At 38.5% G+C, this 17,526-nt stretch overlaps 5 protein-coding genes across 9 annotated transcripts; 1 reads left to right on the top strand and 4 right to left on the bottom strand.

Moving 5' to 3' along the window:
* Nucleotides 1-2,044: 2,044 nt before the first annotated feature.
* LOC116922748 (persulfide dioxygenase ETHE1, mitochondrial) lies at nucleotides 2,045-4,000 on the bottom strand. Of its 4 annotated transcripts, none has more exons than XR_006647131.1 (8): nucleotides 3,615-3,835; nucleotides 3,407-3,551; nucleotides 3,154-3,339; nucleotides 2,907-3,076; nucleotides 2,815-2,827; nucleotides 2,635-2,751; nucleotides 2,362-2,556; nucleotides 2,045-2,302 (listed from the first exon to the last, which is right to left on the bottom strand). XR_006647131.1 is itself a non-coding variant. In XM_032929139.2 (8 exons), exons 2-8 carry the CDS (start codon nucleotides 3,657-3,659, stop codon nucleotides 2,468-2,470), a joined length of 765 nt encoding a protein of 254 aa, XP_032785030.2. In that variant the 5' UTR covers nucleotides 3,660-3,710; nucleotides 3,842-4,000; the 3' UTR covers nucleotides 2,326-2,467. The 4 variants fall into 4 exon arrangements, 3 of the variants coding, with proteins under 3 accessions (XP_032785030.2, XP_032785031.2, XP_032785029.2); XM_032929139.2 differs by lacking the exon at nucleotides 2,045-2,302 and adding an exon at nucleotides 3,842-4,000 and having other exon boundaries at nucleotides 2,326-2,556; nucleotides 3,615-3,710; XM_032929140.2 differs by lacking the exon at nucleotides 2,045-2,302 and adding an exon at nucleotides 3,842-3,995 and having other exon boundaries at nucleotides 2,326-2,556; nucleotides 3,615-3,737.
* A 279-nt stretch (nucleotides 4,001-4,279) lies between these two features.
* LOC116922747 (ADP-ribose glycohydrolase ARH3) lies at nucleotides 4,280-5,971 on the top strand. Its single transcript, XM_032929137.2, has 3 exons — nucleotides 4,280-4,715; nucleotides 4,791-4,890; nucleotides 4,955-5,971. The coding sequence occupies exons 1-3, from the start codon at nucleotides 4,493-4,495 to the stop codon at nucleotides 5,796-5,798; spliced, it is 1,167 nt and encodes a 388-aa protein (XP_032785028.1). The 5' UTR covers nucleotides 4,280-4,492; the 3' UTR covers nucleotides 5,799-5,971.
* On the bottom strand, nucleotides 5,836-8,632 carry LOC116922743. Of its 2 annotated transcripts, XM_032929132.2 has the most exons (6): nucleotides 8,500-8,632; nucleotides 8,284-8,436; nucleotides 7,955-8,203; nucleotides 7,119-7,841; nucleotides 6,803-7,058; nucleotides 5,836-6,717 (listed from the first exon to the last, which is right to left on the bottom strand). In XM_032929132.2, exons 2-6 carry the CDS (start codon nucleotides 8,407-8,409, stop codon nucleotides 6,011-6,013), a joined length of 2,061 nt encoding a protein of 686 aa, XP_032785023.2. In that variant the 5' UTR covers nucleotides 8,410-8,436; nucleotides 8,500-8,632; the 3' UTR covers nucleotides 5,836-6,010. The 2 variants fall into 2 exon arrangements, with proteins under 2 accessions (XP_032785023.2, XP_032785022.2); XM_032929131.2 differs by having other exon boundaries at nucleotides 8,284-8,563.
* A 590-nt stretch (nucleotides 8,633-9,222) lies between these two features.
* Nucleotides 9,223-10,890, bottom strand: LOC116922749 (transmembrane protein 165). The gene is made up of 7 exons (XM_032929142.2): nucleotides 10,662-10,890; nucleotides 10,428-10,563; nucleotides 10,149-10,368; nucleotides 9,910-10,085; nucleotides 9,648-9,839; nucleotides 9,479-9,584; nucleotides 9,223-9,418 (listed from the first exon to the last, which is right to left on the bottom strand). The coding sequence occupies exons 2-7, from the start codon at nucleotides 10,548-10,550 to the stop codon at nucleotides 9,348-9,350; spliced, it is 888 nt and encodes a 295-aa protein (XP_032785033.1). The 5' UTR covers nucleotides 10,551-10,563; nucleotides 10,662-10,890; the 3' UTR covers nucleotides 9,223-9,347.
* Nucleotides 10,661-15,343, bottom strand: LOC116922746 (alpha-L-fucosidase). The gene is made up of 10 exons (XM_045174585.1): nucleotides 14,762-15,343; nucleotides 14,530-14,671; nucleotides 14,361-14,467; nucleotides 14,121-14,281; nucleotides 13,869-14,070; nucleotides 13,647-13,808; nucleotides 13,421-13,562; nucleotides 13,199-13,355; nucleotides 10,897-13,126; nucleotides 10,661-10,798 (listed from the first exon to the last, which is right to left on the bottom strand). Exons 1-9 carry the CDS (start codon nucleotides 15,084-15,086, stop codon nucleotides 13,025-13,027), a joined length of 1,500 nt encoding a protein of 499 aa, XP_045030520.1. The 5' UTR covers nucleotides 15,087-15,343; the 3' UTR covers nucleotides 10,661-10,798; nucleotides 10,897-13,024.
* Nucleotides 15,344-17,526: the final 2,183 nt, after the last annotated feature.

The raw sequence follows: 17,526 nt of genomic DNA, 5'->3' as shown, positions 1-17,526 counted from the left end.
TTTTAACAATCTTTCCAATGACACTTAGTTGGCATCAAGACATCCTATGTTCCTTGTTAAAAAAAGCAGGAAAATATTTCAATGCAAGTCATCTAAAGAAAGTCCACAGCTATAAATTTCCTTAAGGGAAGAGTCTTTTAATATTGTGTGTTATGTTCAATAACAGTTTAGCTAATAGAAGTAACATACTTATACATAAATATATTCCCCTCTGATTGGTTGTTGCCAGGTAACACATCACCGCCATAGGAGGTATTCAAGTTTACAGGCCTTAACCATTAAGTGGACCTCCCACTGGCAATGTCATCTAGCGATAAATTTATTGCGATAAAACCACTTTGACTTCGTTTTATTCAAAAACCGCCTTTTATTCGTGAAATGGCGACTAATTTTCTATAATAGCAAATTAAGTTTTCGTTTAATTCCAAAGCAAAATTCTAGATAGCAATATACATCCAATATTGAATGGACAAATATCGTAGGGACATCTACGGTTAGAGTCCAAATCCAGCCAAGGTAAACGTCAAAACTGAGAATAATAAAAAAACAAAATATGGTTAACATGATAGTGATGAGCATCTGATGGTAAATCTGTTTGGAAGAACCTAGATAAAAGCTTATTTTTACACGACCTTGGTAACACACATCACAGCATAACACATTATTTTAATTCTTTTTTATTTTATTTTATTTATTTTTTATTTTTAAAAATGAAAGCTTTGAGCTGGCAGAATGGTTAATTTAATAATTTCCTCCCAAGAATGCACGCCTCTAGCGGGTTCGTAAGGCACTTATTTCTATAGTAGTCAATCACATGAGAGTTTTGGAAAATGAACGGGCCAATCGCAAAGGCTTTAACTAGTACCAATGTTGGGTAGGAGTTTGAAATGTAAACATTGGGGAATACACGACACACCGACGCTTATCCGCCATTTTTGTTTTACGTGGTTTTTGCCTTCTTCTCCTCACCCCAGTGAGGGAATAGAATCCGTCATAAAATCCTATGACGGGTTCTATTCCCGTCCCATGACTATGACGGTGTCATCTTCATCTGTCCTCACTACCACAGGTTTCTTAACACTCCACCAGATAGGAATTCACGCTAGGGAGGAAGAAGAAGCTCCACCCTAAAAACCTCGATTTTTTCGACCTTTCTGCTTGCTTGGGTGAAAGGCTTTCCTTTTTCCCAAAGGGGGAAATGCTATAGTGGAGCAACCAGGGTTCTATGACTCTGACGATACACAAACACACAAAACAGTGGGGCTCGGCCCCGATCACATTCTAATCGGGGAAACCGCTAATCTTCACCGATAAAAATGAATCGGGGAAGTTCGGTGCGGGGATTTTTTTTCGGTGGTGAACGGTGCCATAATCGGTGCTGCACCGATAGCCCCGCTTCAGCCATAGGGGGTTAGTCTTACCAGTGACCTTGCGTTCTGATAGGCCAACGAGAAACACGTGACTAGGATCACATTTTGTTCTTGTTGGCCGCAGGACAACTGCCAATTTAGATCACTATTCATTAATAATCGGGGAAGGCACCGAGCACCGAAATCACCGCACCGATAAAGATCATCCCCGCACCGACTCGACTAAAAAGTTCCCCGATTGGTGCGGGGCCGAGTGCTACAAAACAGAATAATCTGATGTAAACGGAACAGAAATTACACATGTACACGACCTTTAAAATCAAGTCCGTTTCCAGGCAGGGCAACAAGCCCCTCCTTGAAAAGTAAGTTCAAGCCCTGATTCCCATAGCTTTCGTGAGTTTTAATCGAAATCATCATCCATCATGAAAAAAAATCATAGCCGAATCTCGGGTAGGCTGTCTAGATTACTCGGCAAACGACAATCTATGCAGTTGGTGTGCTTCATGCAGTTTTGCAAGAATCCCTATCCAGAAACTGAAAAGTAAAACTTGAAATTGTTGAAATAGTACAGTAAATTTTTTTTTTTTTACTTTTTCCAAGTTGGCATGCAAATTTTTCGGAAGTCACCGAAAGTAGCTAACGTTTCGAAGATATTGATCTTATAACAAAACGAATGGGATTTTTGAGAATCTCTTTCTTCCAAATTTGGAGTGGAAATAACGTGTTTTTAGCCAAAAGCCGGATTTGGCCAAAATCGCGTTTTGTACTACCACTCATATTAAAACCAATTACACAATTTTATGCTTGTTCTTCCTTCTTGTCCATTCCCTTGTTAGTCTGAAACTAGACTAATTAAATGAAAATCTGACAATTAACAATGTGAAGGAGTCATCACTGCCATCTTCAATGAAATTTTCGAAATTAACTGATTGCTGCAAATAAAAAATAATGATAATTACAATTTTTGAACAAATTATATTGTCCTTTTTACCTTCCACCAAGAATGTATATAATATAGGAATAATTTAAAGAAAACGAAAATAGTCGGATAACATAAAATTCTAGTGTTCACTACCAAGATAAGATGTTCTCGAAGATTAAGGCTTCAATACTGATTTGTATTTTTCTTCCATTTCGGGAGGTAAATTATATAATCCACAAACTTTGTTTGCCGGCAATGCTTTGTCTAAGAAATTTGTAAACATTATGAATAAAAAATAAAAAATTATAATTATAAAAACATGCGTTATGAAACTATTATTACCTATTTGAGCTGGGTACGCAAGATTTAAATTGTTCATTATCTCAACAAATTCTTCTTTAGTTTTGGTGAGCCGTGGGTTGAACTTTTTCTCTTCCAACACAGTCGTATCCAAAATACCTACATCCACGGAAACAATATGATTTTACTCTGATAATATATACATTTGAATAGTTAAATTACCATTGTAATCATGCTGGAAAATGTAGGAATAGTAAAACGTAAAAACACAACGATTAACAAGCATAAGGTTTAACTAGCTTAAACTATAATACCGCTGGAAATAAGCGAAAGTTATCTGGCAGGGAGAAGATATGGTTATGCACCGAATCGTACAATCTTTCTGGATTCCCTTCTTGAAAATCGGTGCGACCGCAACCCCGAATAAGTAAGGTGTCCCCAGTGAAAGCGATTCCTTGTTCATGGCAAACGTAGGTAACGCAACCTTTTTACGTTAGTCGTAAAATATGGTAGGAAATTTTAGAATGTTTTGTTGTATAATACACAAAGCTCTTAATTTACCATTTGTATGCCCTGGAGTAGCTCTTACTTCCATCTTATGATTACCAAATTCAAGAATATCCCCATGTGCAACATGTTTATCAGCTAAAGCTTGGCTTGCTGTGCTGATCACACTCTGAGAGCCTGGTAAAAGCTTTTTTAATACACCTGTACCAGTAATGTGATCTGCATGCATATGGGTGTTGACTATAGTTGCAGATAAAAAAAGAATTAGTCTGTGTCATTGCCATTGGATATCAGTGAAAAATATTACTTGAATACTTAAGCTTTAATCCTAAGTAATCAATAATTTTTGCATCTCTTTCAGCCAAATCTATTACCGGATCTACAAGAATAGCTTCTTTTGATTCAGTGTCAGCAAGCAAATATGAATATGTGCAGCTGACCCTATCAAACAGCTTCATTATGAAGAAAATGGTAATACTTCAAAGAATAATCCAATCTGAAATGTTAAAACTTACCTGCTTAAAGAAGAAATTTTCTGATAAACGAATATGCTTAATCATGCTAGCAAATGGTTTGGCATCAAGGGATGACCTAGCATGCAAATGGAAAGCCTGAGCAAAGGACAAAGGACTCTTTATCTGAGGGTACCAAACAACAGTTTGTTTACAGATTTTGCCAACAAATAACACAGACATTTGTCAAAAATGATTTGACTTTTTCTCTTAAATGTTTCAATACACACCGTTACTTAGGTTAGATGCGACTTATGCGACTTCAGTAGTCCAGACTATACGAAGATCTCTCGTAGCTGTCGTGATCGCTGTTACTATTTTATGGGAAGAAAGTTGTGCGTACGTGACAAGTTGAGCATACTCCCTTGAATGCGCAACTGCATACATAGACAAACGTAAGCCACAGCACAACCTGCGATAAGACGCTACACGTGTTGTCACAGTTACAATGCTAACTTCAAGCCAGTTAAGATTTCGAAACACCGGATAATAATTTTTTATTTTTGGATTTACATGACAAGCACTTTCTAAAATAAACAGTGGTAGGTGTTAACCGTTATGTTTGTTTGCATGCATGAAAATTGAAAAACGTTTGCTTCTGCAAACAAGCAAGGCCATCTAGTAGAACAGACTGTGACCGCTTTGTTTGTTCCGAAATTTGTTAGTGGGTGAAAAATCGGAAAAGGCCGACATCAGGACTCGGAATTCCATAACAATCTAGTTGTTTAGGCCATATTACATACTGTTTTTCTGATCAGGAGGCTGTCAATTTTAGTTTTGGTTACTTACTTTGAAATATCGCAAATACGGATACTACGAAAATTCTGTTGAACTCATCTAAAGGTTGATTTGGGTTCAACACTTGAAGTGCCAACGAGACAATGTCCGAGCAAACAACGGAAACATCCGAAAGTGCAGAAATAATGAACGGAAAAAATGTTGTTACCGGAAAGTGCCCTAGCTTAGCTAGCAGATTTCGTGGATGTATGCTTGGCTCCTTGATAGGTGACTGCCTTGGTCAACCATTTGAGGGGGAGGAGAGACCGATCTCAAAATCAGTTTTGAATTCATATTTTGAAAAACTACACGATTCCAACTTAAAAGGTGATTTAAAAAATACTGGTATAGCTTCCATATGTTGTAAGATTTTAACTAAGCAAAGCTTTTTCTCTATTTTAGCACCTTATAAAGCCTATACTGATGACACAGCTATGACATTTTCTGTTGCTCAATCTTTGATCAACAAGAACAGATTTGATCCTCAAGACATGGCTAAAAAGTAAATACTTCCCTTATTTATCTTAAAGAGTTGAATTAAAGCTTACTTATTTCTACCTTTGTAGGTTTGTTGATGAATTTTATGCTCATCCACGAAGAGGATATGCAAGCAGCATGACAGATGTTTTTAAAGCTCTCAAACGAGATGACTGCAAGGACCCATATGGCCCTGGACGACTTCTCTATGCTGGGCGCGGTTCATATGGGAATGGATCAGCCATGAGAATTGCACCTATAGCTCTCTTTTGCCATTCTAATGCCGAAGAAGCCATGCATATAGCATACAAGTCATCTTTGATTACCCATGCAAATGAACTAGGATACAATGGTGCCATACTCCAGTGCCTAGCCATTCAAAAAGCTTTGCACACTGACAGCTCTGTTCCATTAGATGTGGACCAATTTTCTCTCTATCTACAAGAGAAAATGGCCACAATAGAAAAAAATGAGGATCAGCCTAGCATGCTGAATTCATTTCTTCATAACAGTAGTCAGCCTCGGCGAACGACTATCAACATGACAAAAAGCTCCTATGTTCGTAAGCTGCAAGAAATGCGTCACTTGCTGAAGAACCCTACAGTCAGTGCAGAAAAAGTTGTTGACGTTCTTGGTCATTTCGTGTCAGCCTATGGTTCAGTCTGCACTGCTATTTACAGCTTCCTCCGCTCAGCCAAAGATGATTCAGCAAGTGTTGGTGGATCCAGCGAAAGTCCTGTACAGAGAGCCATTCGTTACGCCATCAGCTTGGGTGGCGATACAGACACTATTGCAAACATGACAGGTGCACTTGCTGGTGCCTATTACGGACACGAGGCTGTTCCACCAGTCCTTCTTGCCCACTGTGAAGCCGAAGGGGTTGAGCAAGCGATCGAATTGGCCGACTGTCTTTATCAAGCGGTGGAGAAATAGCTCAATGACTTAAAACTAATTCAAACTCAACAGAAAATAGGGTAAACATTTGTGTAATACCGACGTGGCTGGTAACCTACTTCAATGCTGATCACCATAAACCCACTGGTCGAAGGATTCTTTGTTTCCAACAAATAATTGTACAAATACACGTATGGTTTCCCTCTCCCCAACCTCGTCTCGACCATGTCTTTCATGATTCCATTTAACTGTTATTTGCACGAAGTCATTTGAAGGCCATTGGACTTCTTACCAAAAATGTCTTTAACGTTGAGATGGATTCGAACCTTTTCTTTCCGCTCGGGTGGCACTGTGTTGAAACAAAAACGCTTAAAGGCTTCCAACTCCCTTTCGTCATCGTCCAGGTCTCCGCCTTCTAAATCCAAATCTGATTTAGGTACGAAAACATTTTCTTCCCATTTATCCTCGCTCGCCTGCGCGCTAGCAGACGGACGCGACTTCTTCTTTTTCTTTGAACTAGTTTTCCCCCCCGTCGTGGAAGTAGCACTGCTAGTTGTACTCCTGAGGTTAGCAGGATTAGATGGCTTCCCTAGCCCAACTGCCTGAGATGGTACTGATTTAGCCTGGTTATTGAGTAGTTTTGTAGGGACTATTTCATTCTTTTTTCCACTGTCACCAACTTTCTTTGAGTTAGAGTCCAATTGCATGTTGGCCAATTGGTTCAATACAGCCTGCTCCTCTAGTAGTTTTTCTCTCCTCCGAAGTTTCTTCCGCTGTTGTTTATTTAAAGGGAATGCGCTACGAGACAACTCTTCATCGGCGTCGTCTTCTCCCGTTTGCACACCAACGCTACAAGTTTGGACTACTCTGGGTAGTTGTTGAGGAATTGTTGGCTGCTGCTGGATCTTACGAGTATCAACCACGATGACGTTGGGTGCGGTTAGACCCCCGAGAGAACCTAGATAGATGTTAATATGAGAAATGTTAGAAACGAAACACTCTGTTATGTTCGACGCTGACGGTTAAGAAAAAATGGCACTTGCCTAAAGATTCCTTTGCTTTAGGGGCACTAAGCGGCGATGTGACAATTATTGGATTCGGTCCAGCTGAAGTGGTACTAGTTGCCAGATAGCTATTTTCCTGTTTGGTTCGATCCACCATCCGCATCGGAAGCTCAGGGTGCACAGGAGAATGAGAACCCTGCACTCGTGTGAGAGTTATGCCTGGGGGTAATCGAAAATTATCCAAAGTGAAATCTTGTTGCTGGCTGGGATACTGAGGGTTCAAAAGCTTTGGTATCTAAATAAATTTTTGAATTGTCAGTGATAAGATTACATTAACAAGGCATTTGATACTAACTTGTTCGACTTGAGGAGGATGGGCAGCAGATTCAATGTTACTAGCAGCCTTTAGTAATAGCTTCTTTTGCTTTTTCTTTTCCTGTTTCTTCTGCTTTTTCCTAGATTGGGCGGGACTGGAAGTTGTCTCAGAGGTTATGGGTGATGTCATACTGGAACCTTGCAACGGAAGAGTCGAATTCCCAGCTAGAGAACTAGACGTAACACCCGCTGACTTTTCTGTAGGAAGAACTTGGCCATTGATTAGAGTAAAAAGAACTCGATCATTGTCGGGGGTTTCCCCCTTGAGTGTAACTGTAACCACTGGTTCGCTGAGATTTGATTGCATTACACGGCGTATAGTAACCATTTGCTGCGGTTGTGATGATGTGGAAGTGTTACCCGCTAAGCCTGAGACAGAAGTTTGTTGCTGTGGTACAGGTTTGGAACCAGTATTGGGGATCAGAACAGGGCTTGTTTTGGTGGGATCAGCAGAGATGGAGCTTGAAGGAGAAGCTATTTTTATTGGCTGGGAGAGGCCGATCGGCTGCTGCAAATAGGAAGGATTAGGTTCAAGAGGCCCGTACAGTGGAGTGATCACAGCAGAATTGGTCAATGGGTTGTGGGTAATCCGCACCATTCCATTTGGTACTCTTTCCTGAGAAACTTTAGAAGGAACTGGAGAGGGTGCAGGTTTTTTCTGTAGCTGTTTCGCTGCTAGTTCTTCTGCCTTCTTTTGCTCTAACTAAAACATAGTTGCTGTTTTGTTGTTATTATTTCTAAGTTGAATTCCATGATCATATTTTAAGGCTCTTCCCTAATGAATTAAAAATACTTTGACTTATGACAGCTTTTTACCTTTTTTTCCTTCTGTCGAGCCTTTTTGGCTGCTCGTTTTGGATTGTGTGGCCCAATTTTTTGAGGTGCTTTGTGACCTTCAATATATTTAACCAGGTAATCCAATTCAGCATAACCATCAATGTTACAATTTGATGAACTACTTCTAGAACCAGTGGATGAATCACACGCTGAATGAGTGAGGTTTTTGGCTTTCAGCCTTTGCTGAAGATGCTCCCTCATCTTCAGGTAATTCTGGCTTTTTGCATCCTAAAATAATGGTAAAAATTCATCGAGATTTAACGTATGATTTTTCTTTTCAACCATAAACGCAGAACGAAATGGATTACCTCTTGGCCGGACCCACAATGACAACATCGGCAGCATCCTTCTTCGTCCAAGTCTTCTTCATTGTTATCAATGCTTTGAACGAGTGAGTTATTAGAACTGCTTTTTTCTTCGGCGTCTTTAGGCATGTCGTCAAACACTGTAATAGTTGTTTTCTAGATATTTGTAAAATTGAGTATCTCGGCGATCTCGGTAAATAGAGACAAATTTATTTATACTCTTCTAGACAACAGTACGCTGAAAATCAGCCGTCAACAATTTGGTCTTGAGCTTCAAGGTTGACAAAGCATCAGGTTAATTTATAAATTTCATAGAAAATATACCCAGTTGAAAGTTGGCTATTTCATTGATAGTTTTCAAGAAGTAATTTAATTATATAAGTTTTCTTTAGTCATTTCGCGAGTATTGTATTAAAATGGACGGTGAAATTTCTCACTAAACTATTGCCAGAATAAAAAAATTTTGCAACGCCGATTTGAGACCGGGAACCTTTTGAAAGTTATGCTTTTACTGTGCGAATTGACGAGTAGTAGACGATTGCGAGTTACTGGTTTTCTTATGTATTACTCACTAAATTTAATTAGATTTGTTTTTGTTTTCCACGTTTCCATTTCTTTCATAATATCGAAAAATTTAAATAAATGGCAGCTGCATATTATTTGACAATGCACAACATTACAGCCACATTTATAGGACAAAGGACATACCACTCATGCATGGAGTAAAAAAGAATAAAAGGACAACTGGTAGGTACCCTCGTATCAGGGCCAGAATATTTCCAAACGAAGGAGTAGGACTTGTTGGATGAACCTTTTTTCACACTAGCTGTTACATCGTTGCAGTACAGAAAATTACTTTAAAAGTTAACAAGGGAGATTTCTGAACAAATATATATATAAATATATTTTTCAACTTAAAACAAAAGGAAATTAATTTTAGTATATTGGAAACAACAGAATTTGTATTTTAGGCTCTTCAGCACGTTTACTGGAGAAAAAAATTTGAAAATTGTTGGCCTATTTATTTAAATCTCCGAAACGTATTTGTGATATGGCAGACCATCAATTTATGATTCTGGATCAAAAAACAATGCCGATACAGCAAATATGAGAAACACAACTCCACCGACGAGTGTCACTGGAATAAGGCCGTACGAATTTTTATTTATGATTTTTTAAATGACTAGTATATATTTACCTGTCTTGACGGAAATTTTTTGGGCAATCATTCTTCCGCCCAATACTGCTAAGCCTGTGCACAGCCCATGTCCTAAAACGCCTCCTAGCATTACACCAAAGATATCCTGTAGATACACCGTGGTTAAACAAAACAGCCAATGTTGTGGCAATAAAATATTTCGGCGTACTTCTCGTGCTGCCAAAATTATCGTTGCCAGCTGAGAACGATCACCCCATTCCGCCAAAAAGGTAAGAGTCAAAGCTTGCAAGAAGACTTTGGGTATGTATCCTGAGATTCGCTGACGCAGACTCAGAGGCTTTTGCACGGACGAACCTCCAGCTTCTTCGTCCAGCAATTGTGTCGTTTCTTTTTCTTTTTCCTGGACAGAAAAGTTTAAAACCATGGCTCTTCTACAGTGGAAACAAAATAATGAAGTTAAACCAAATTACCTCATCTTCTTGTTTCTTCAAATCAGATTGCACCTCTTCAAACTCCTCCTGTCCCTCATTTGGTGACATGGAGTATCCTTCTTTTAACATCTTAAGTCCAAATGCAGCAAATAACGCCGTTGATATCCAATAGGTGTATACCCTCGGTATTATTACCGTAACCCATCCAAAAAGAACTGTTCATGATTACAATAAGAATGTTATAAAAATTTCATATATTAGATTTTATAAATCTTTACCTGAAATACAAGTCATAATTATTAAAGCAAGAATAGCACCACTAAACACAACTACACGTGAGTGTCGCATTGCCATAATAGCAGCAATGAAGAACGTTTTGTCACCCAATTCAGACACAATAATAACAGACAGTGACGCTAAAAATGCATGAGCAAATCCCAGATCATTCATAGGAGCTACCGTTCCTTTAATCTCTTTACTACTTTTCCCATGTTCTATCTAAAACAAACAACTATCTGTTGTTACATTTTCAAATAACTTTAAACTATGTTTAATACCGATATATCCTCTTTACTGTCTTCGTGAGGTTCTTTGTCTGCACATGTTTGAAGTGCAAGCAAAGCAATAATGAGGAATGACAGCACAAATTTGTACTGTGTTATGGCAGAAGAGCAAGCCATTCTTCTTTTTTTCCTGAAGAGAAAATGGTTTAGTTGAGAAATATGTTTCAAAACTGCAACAAAAATATCTGGAGCACATGCAAAACATAAATAAATAAATAGCCAACGTACCCTCGTATCACACCGCCCTAGAGGCTGTCAGTTTAATTAAAGCGTGGATGAAAAAGATATCCCACGGATCGGCGGACGAAGGAAATGAGATTCTCCTTTCAATACGAGAAAAGGAGAAGTCTCTTGATCCAACTGACCTAATATACAGCAACACGTAAAGTTTTATCAATGACGATCGATAAAAGATTGCTTAAATGGGTTATCTTAGTTATACGAGAACGAATATGCCTAGTACCATTATTCGACTTTTTTGTGTACGTTGTCAAGATTTGCTTTCGGCTGTCGAAAGGGGGCGGTCTACTTTTGTTTAACACTGTTGCATGATGAAGCGATATTCCTCTAATCTTCCATGTTTGTTTCTGAAATCTGATTCTTTCTTTCGTTTCATCAGGGGCCGTATTCTAGCCTTGGCTTAAATTCTGGTCTTAAACTTACTAAAATTTCTTATAAAATTTCCTCACGTAAGTTAGGAAAAAATGTAAGTTCGTTATTTCAATAAACACGTATTCTAGCTTAAATTTTCTTACTTTTATTTCTGAACTTAGTATAAGTTCAAATTCCAAGATCAGATTTTTCAAGCATAGAATTTTTTTTTTCTTAGAGGGCGGACCTTATAGCGACCAATAAGAATATTCGTTTCATGACATTGCGTACAGTAATAGATGCTGTTTACTTTATTATTATTACAAGGCGTCTGCTAGAGCTAGAATCTAGTTAGTATTTTTAAAGTTATAAGATTCTTTGATTGACAGTTTTGGTATCTTGAACTGTGTTTATTGTGCTAGTGAAAGACTTACGAGATTGAAATGGCCCCAGCAATAAAATAAAAAGCGTGGTCGTCATTCCAAATAGAAATTTTAGTTGATGAGTACATCGCAAGAAAGTTAACTTAGCTATAATTGTGTGGCTTATTAGTTTAATGTAAACTTGATTGTTGATTGTAATTAGTCTACAAACAACTTGCGGCCCAATTTGTTGGAAATGAGTCCTATGGTTAATCAGCCAATGCAACAGTTAATACACATGGAAATGTTGTAGTAGCTTAAGACTACTAATAATATGAAATAGAGAATACCTTCGATATACCAAATAGAAGCTTTATCGAATCTAAATACTTTGTAAATTTTATTATCGTCAAATATATCAAAAATATCAGCACGTTGACGATAAAACGGAACCATTCTCCTTCTCACTTCTATTCGTTTTTCATACAATTCATCCTCATTCGCATCACTGTCATTGTCACTATTTAAAACTTCGTTCAAAACATCAAGGTGACGTTCGAACTTGTCGATGTTATTCATCTTCAATTATTCATCAACAATCAACAAGACCACTAGATGTTGTTACTTGAAAATCAAAACAATGACACGTGAAAATACTAAAAACTAGGACAACAATAGCTGTAAGCATTAGCCTTAGCACGGAATTTTAAGAAAATAACCGCTGTAAGCCAACTAATAGTTGGCTTACAAAAATTTGCTTTCTTAAGTTTAAAAAGACAAGTTCAAAATATTTCTTAAGAAAAAAAGGTGAGTTGAGAAAAGCTAGAATACGGTTTTAGGTAAATCCAAGCATAAATTGGATTTTTAAGCAAAAAACAGTAAGTTAAGAAAAAATTCCGTGCTTAAGTCAAGGCTAGAATACGGCCCCAGGTTTCATATAATATCTAAACAAAACCAAAAGCGAAAAAAACTATAAATCTAATAATCTACAATCAAATTCAGAAGAATCAGAAAAGAAGTTCAGACATCAGACTTGAGAACATTAAAAGGGCTCAGACCTCAGAGCAGGTCAGCTGGAGCCGGAACACATGTTAGTAAAATCACGTTTCCGATACTAATTGAAAGCAATCAATGACCTTCAATTAACGTGACCGAAACTTGAGCTAATTCATTTCTTCCCAGTGGTAACTGTTGGACATCCCCAATCACCACTCTGACATTTGTGTATTCGTCAATTAACTAAAACATAGCTTCTGAATCCCATCAGACGAATCATATCTTTCAAGAACCCCTGAAAAACCCAGAGGAATTTAGTACTTGTTAAAAAAGGAAAGCGCTCAAGGAAGCGATCCTCGGAAAGGCAAAAATCCAACTATTTGAAACACCACGTGACCATTATTCAGCACCCCGTGCTTGAACAACTACGAATCAGACGAGGATTTATCTGTTCAAAATCCTAGATCATGCAGTTACGAAGAAAACAGAAATAACGGTTTTCATTCCAGTATTTTATACACTATTAATATTTTCACTTATTACTTAGGGCAATTTAAGCGATAGACTGGCAAAATATTATATCATCTCTTTGTGCTATCCTGTTACAAGACCACCAGATACAGAATTAATCGCGTAACTGATTTAGTAACGCAAATTATCCAGCCGTAGAACCCATGCCCAATCGTTGGATACTTTAGATTTCGAAGGAAAGCTTACTCGAATTCCAGGAGCAGAAAGCGTCCACTGAAAATCGAAAACAAAACCAACCAAATTTAGAGCATACTCAGAATACAAGTGACAAGTGAAAGACAATACTTTGACGGCGCCGGCATAGCCAAGAAACGTGACTCTGGTTGACCCAGTGGTCGTTGGGGCAGTCAATTCGATCACGCCGGATTTCGGCCATTCAAGAATTATTGCGTACACAGGGTCTGAAATGAATAGCTCCTTGGATCCTTTTCCTTTTGTATACCTAAATGGAACAATTCGATCACAACACCTTTAACGCTGACAGCACAAATCGCTTGGAATGCTCACCAAATTTCTGGAGTACGGGTGTCGTTCTGAAATATCCAGGGCCGAGAGCCGTATATTGCTTCGCCATTGATGCGAAGCCACCCGCCTATCTGACGAAGCCTTTCCTCATAAATGGGAGGTATTTGTCCATAATGCGTGGGGCCTGGACATTGCACACCAAAATACAGGGTTATGTTTTTTGCGAGCATACCATCCACATGACTTGGTAAAAGTTGAAGCAAATTACCTACATTGAGGAGCATATTGCCACCACAACTAATTGTTGTTACCATTTCTTTAATTAAGTCGGGTGTCAAAAAGTAGTCTGATAACATTGCATTACGTCGAAAGCCCCACGATTTCCGATCGATGGTGAAGCAGTTTTCCCATTTGTGCGGTTGAAGAGTGCCTAATGAAAAGCGACACATGAACGTCATCATTGTGCTTGAAATACGGTATAGATGCAAACCTGGATTAAACCGATCGGTACACGTATAGATATCTCCGTGCTTGCACGTTGTACCCGAGCCCCAGCGATCATTTACCACTACTTCCTTTTTCACCGGACTGTCGTTATATAGCCAAGCAATGAAATCTGTTGAGTTCCAGTATTTATCGTTTGGTTCCCAGTCTCCATCCGACCAAATAACACTTGGTTGGTATTTATTAACCTAGAAATTATTTTATATAATTTTACGCATACACGTAGTAAAAAACTTACTATTTCGTAGAGTTCTGGCATTGTTTTCGATTTGACAAAATCTTGCGTATTCCATTTATTATCTTTGTCTTTTATGTATAGCGGATGGAACCATTCGTAAAGACTGTGATACAGTCCAAATTTGAGGTCGGTATTGTTTCGAATTGCATTTGCCAAATCACCTTAGTAAAATAATGTCAAATAAGTTTTTTAATGACGGAGAATGATAACAACTGTTCGGAATCTTTTTGGTTTGCTTACCGACTAAATCTCTTTTCGGTCCCACATCCACTGCATTCCAGTTCCATGAATACTTTGAAGGCCAAAGAGTGAATCCTTCATGGTGCTTGCTGGTTAGAACTATGTACCTGCCAATGTAGCAATCATAGCATTATAAGGGAAATGATTGGGAGAATAGTATAATTCCTACTTGGCACCAGAACTCTTGAGAATCTCAGCCCATTGTTCTGGGTCAAAGAACTCAGCAGTAAACATTGGGCCAAACTCTGGGTAAGTAAAGCCTGGTGGATAGTTCTTTTTCATGAACTCAACATACTTTGGGTTTTTCGAGCCTAAAAAAGGAAATTTCATAAAACAACAGCATCTAGTGTTTCGTGTAACAACACACATTCAATAACAAGGTTTGTGTGAATTTGGTATACCTTGCCAGTTGATCCAGAACCATTCACTACCAAAACTGGGCACTGAAAAAACACCCCAATGAATGAAAATGCCAAACTTTGCTTCATCATACCACGATGGAAGTGGCCGCGAATCAAGACTTTCCCAGTCTGGTGTGTAACGGTATGATTGATCTTGAATTGGGACATGTGGTTTCTTCTTTTGACTCATGCTAGGAACCTTGGTAGTTTCATATGGACTTCTTTTGGCTGCAGTTTCATGCTTAAATTCATCTGTAGAGCTTCCAGTTCGGATGTATACAGTAATAAGAAAGGCAGCGAGCAAGCAATACGATAAACTATGCATCTTTGGTCATCGAAATAAATTTGGATCGTGGACGCTGTTTACTTTGGGATGTTTTTTTATGTTTGGGAATTCAGTCACTATAGAGCTAATGACGTGCGACAACGTCAAAATAAACGGTACAATGAGCAAAGTAAGTTTTCAACTGAGTTCACAAATGAATTCTAAGAAGTGGTTCTGTTAAAACATTGAAACGAAGATAAGGTATACAGATACACGTTCAGCTGTCCTCAGCTGTTGTTTTGAAAACTTTGTTTGGGTTCGAACCCCAACGAAGTCTTGTAAGCTGTCCCTTGGTGGCGCTCGTACCAAATTTCATAAAAAAATTTTGCGTTTTCTTTCTTTGAAATCATTTATCTGCACATAAACAAACCGACTATTCGTCTATTTTAGTTGGCGTTTTGTTTACTATCCAATGACCAATGACATTGGCTATCTCGGTTGTTGAGTTTTCTGTTGTCTGGTTAAACTAAACAGTTACGTACCCGGCTGAAATAGAAAAACGGCAAAGCTTCATTTGATTTAGGTAAAACTGGCCTTAGGTAGTGCAAGAAAGACGAATCGACCAATCCTAACCTGAAGACAGGCGATTCGACAAAGGTCGCGAAAGGCTGAAGAAAATTTGTTAGCGGCCATCGGACTCCGATAGCCAAAAAAAGATGAGGCGCCTAACGTCGTAAATCAAAAGTGCCAGACTTTTCCAAATTTTTTCCGTTTTTCTCAAACCCCTTTTCTCAGTGTTTTTGAGGGTGACTGTTTGCCACTTCATAGAAGTCTATATACCTGAGTGGGAGAGAGAGCTGGAGATCGTGTCTTTTAACGACTCGAGTCGCTCTCCAGTGACGAATGGGCTGTGTAACCTTACGACTTGCCAGAGTAGCCCCGTGATTTACAACGTGAACCGACGTTCTGCATGATGAGCTACTCTCTCTTCACTCCGATGAGCGGGAAATCGACTTTTTTTTTTTTTTAACATATTCCATGGTGTTCTTCTTATGCTGCCAGCAGGAAATCGTGTGCAATCGCCAGAGCTATATTTAAACTTCATCCTTGTATACGATGCGACTCTGTTTACTAAGGTACCACGCTCGATTGGCCTCTCCTGCACTCTACGTCACGCGTGAGGAAGCGGGCAAAAAAGCGGGGTGAGGTGCGGAGAAAGCTCCCTCCTTTTTCACACTCAAAAAGAAAAGTAACACACACACACTCTCTCGTTTCTATTTCTCTCAATATAGTTTGAATTGCCGGAAAGACATGCTTTTGACTCTTTCCGGTGCCCGTCATTTCCTCAAAATAAAAACATGCTGCGTTGCCATCCCCTGTCTTATCTTTCTTTTGTCGCCATTCTTCTCCTCGTGATGATGGCATCTTCAGATTATTTTGATGTCAGCTTTTTCGTATGTTGCGGTACATTTCTATTTTGTGTGATGTGTGTAGATAACTCACGAGATGAGTTGAGCACGCGGGAGGCCGATGTTTGCGGGATCAAAGCCAAGTCAAACGTTCCGCGTGCGAAAACAAGATGAATAATAACGGGGGATTGCCAGTGGGAAGAGCAAAACAATTTTTATTTTTAGATGGAGAAAAAAAAAATAATTTTAACGAGCATGGACGCGTGAGTGGATGATAGACATGTAACGGGTGTGTGTACCCGAACGAATCAATGGCGAAATTTCATTCAGAAAAAACATTATTCTCACCATTTTGTAAACCGTGTATTTTCAAAACCAAAAAACAAAAAAAAAAAAAGATAAAAATACAAATTGTAAGGTGTGTGTGTTTCTTTTTTAGACTGATGTATAGGTAAAAAGATCGTTGAACTTCTCGTATGGGACATTCTTTGGTTGGATCTTACACAGCAAACGTAGACACGTACACAATATCTGTTTGTCTTTCATTTTGGAATACAAAGGAGGAGAAAAAGAAAAGGAAGTGTTTAAAAACAAAAAAAGATCCGGATTTTCCGTGTCTCGCAAAATATCTGATTTAATTTTTTTTTTTAATTACTTTTAATTTTTTTGTTTTATTTTTCTGGACGTGATGTGTTGAATGTATATAATATGTATAAGAAATTATTTAATATTTATAACCAGATCCGATTAATTGAGGGGAAAGGTGGGTGTCTATTCACTGCGATGTGGTGCCGGTATATTTCTTTTAAATATATTCGGAGCGATGGGGGTTGACCTCATCTCTTTTAATTATTCGTATAAGCGTCCGACCAATGGTCCCAATCCTTGCTCCTTGCGCCACGACGCCAATCTAAACAGGAACCATTGCTGTAAGGTAAAAAAAAAAAAATGATTGTATTTAAGGGATAGTGCATGTACACACACAGCAAGTCGTGCACAGTAGACAGAAATAAGAAGACGAGCGAGATTGGAAATAGCTCTTCAACCACTCTGCCAAGTGTTTCGAGTTCCACCCAACCCTTTAAGGGGAG

The sequence above is a fragment of the Daphnia magna genome, linkage group LG5, assembly GCF_020631705.1.
Source record: "Daphnia magna isolate NIES linkage group LG5, ASM2063170v1.1, whole genome shotgun sequence".
NCBI lineage: Eukaryota > Metazoa > Arthropoda > Branchiopoda > Diplostraca > Daphniidae > Daphnia > Daphnia magna.
Note: the sequence above shows the minus strand (reverse complement) of the source record. Positions and strands in the feature narration are given on the sequence as shown.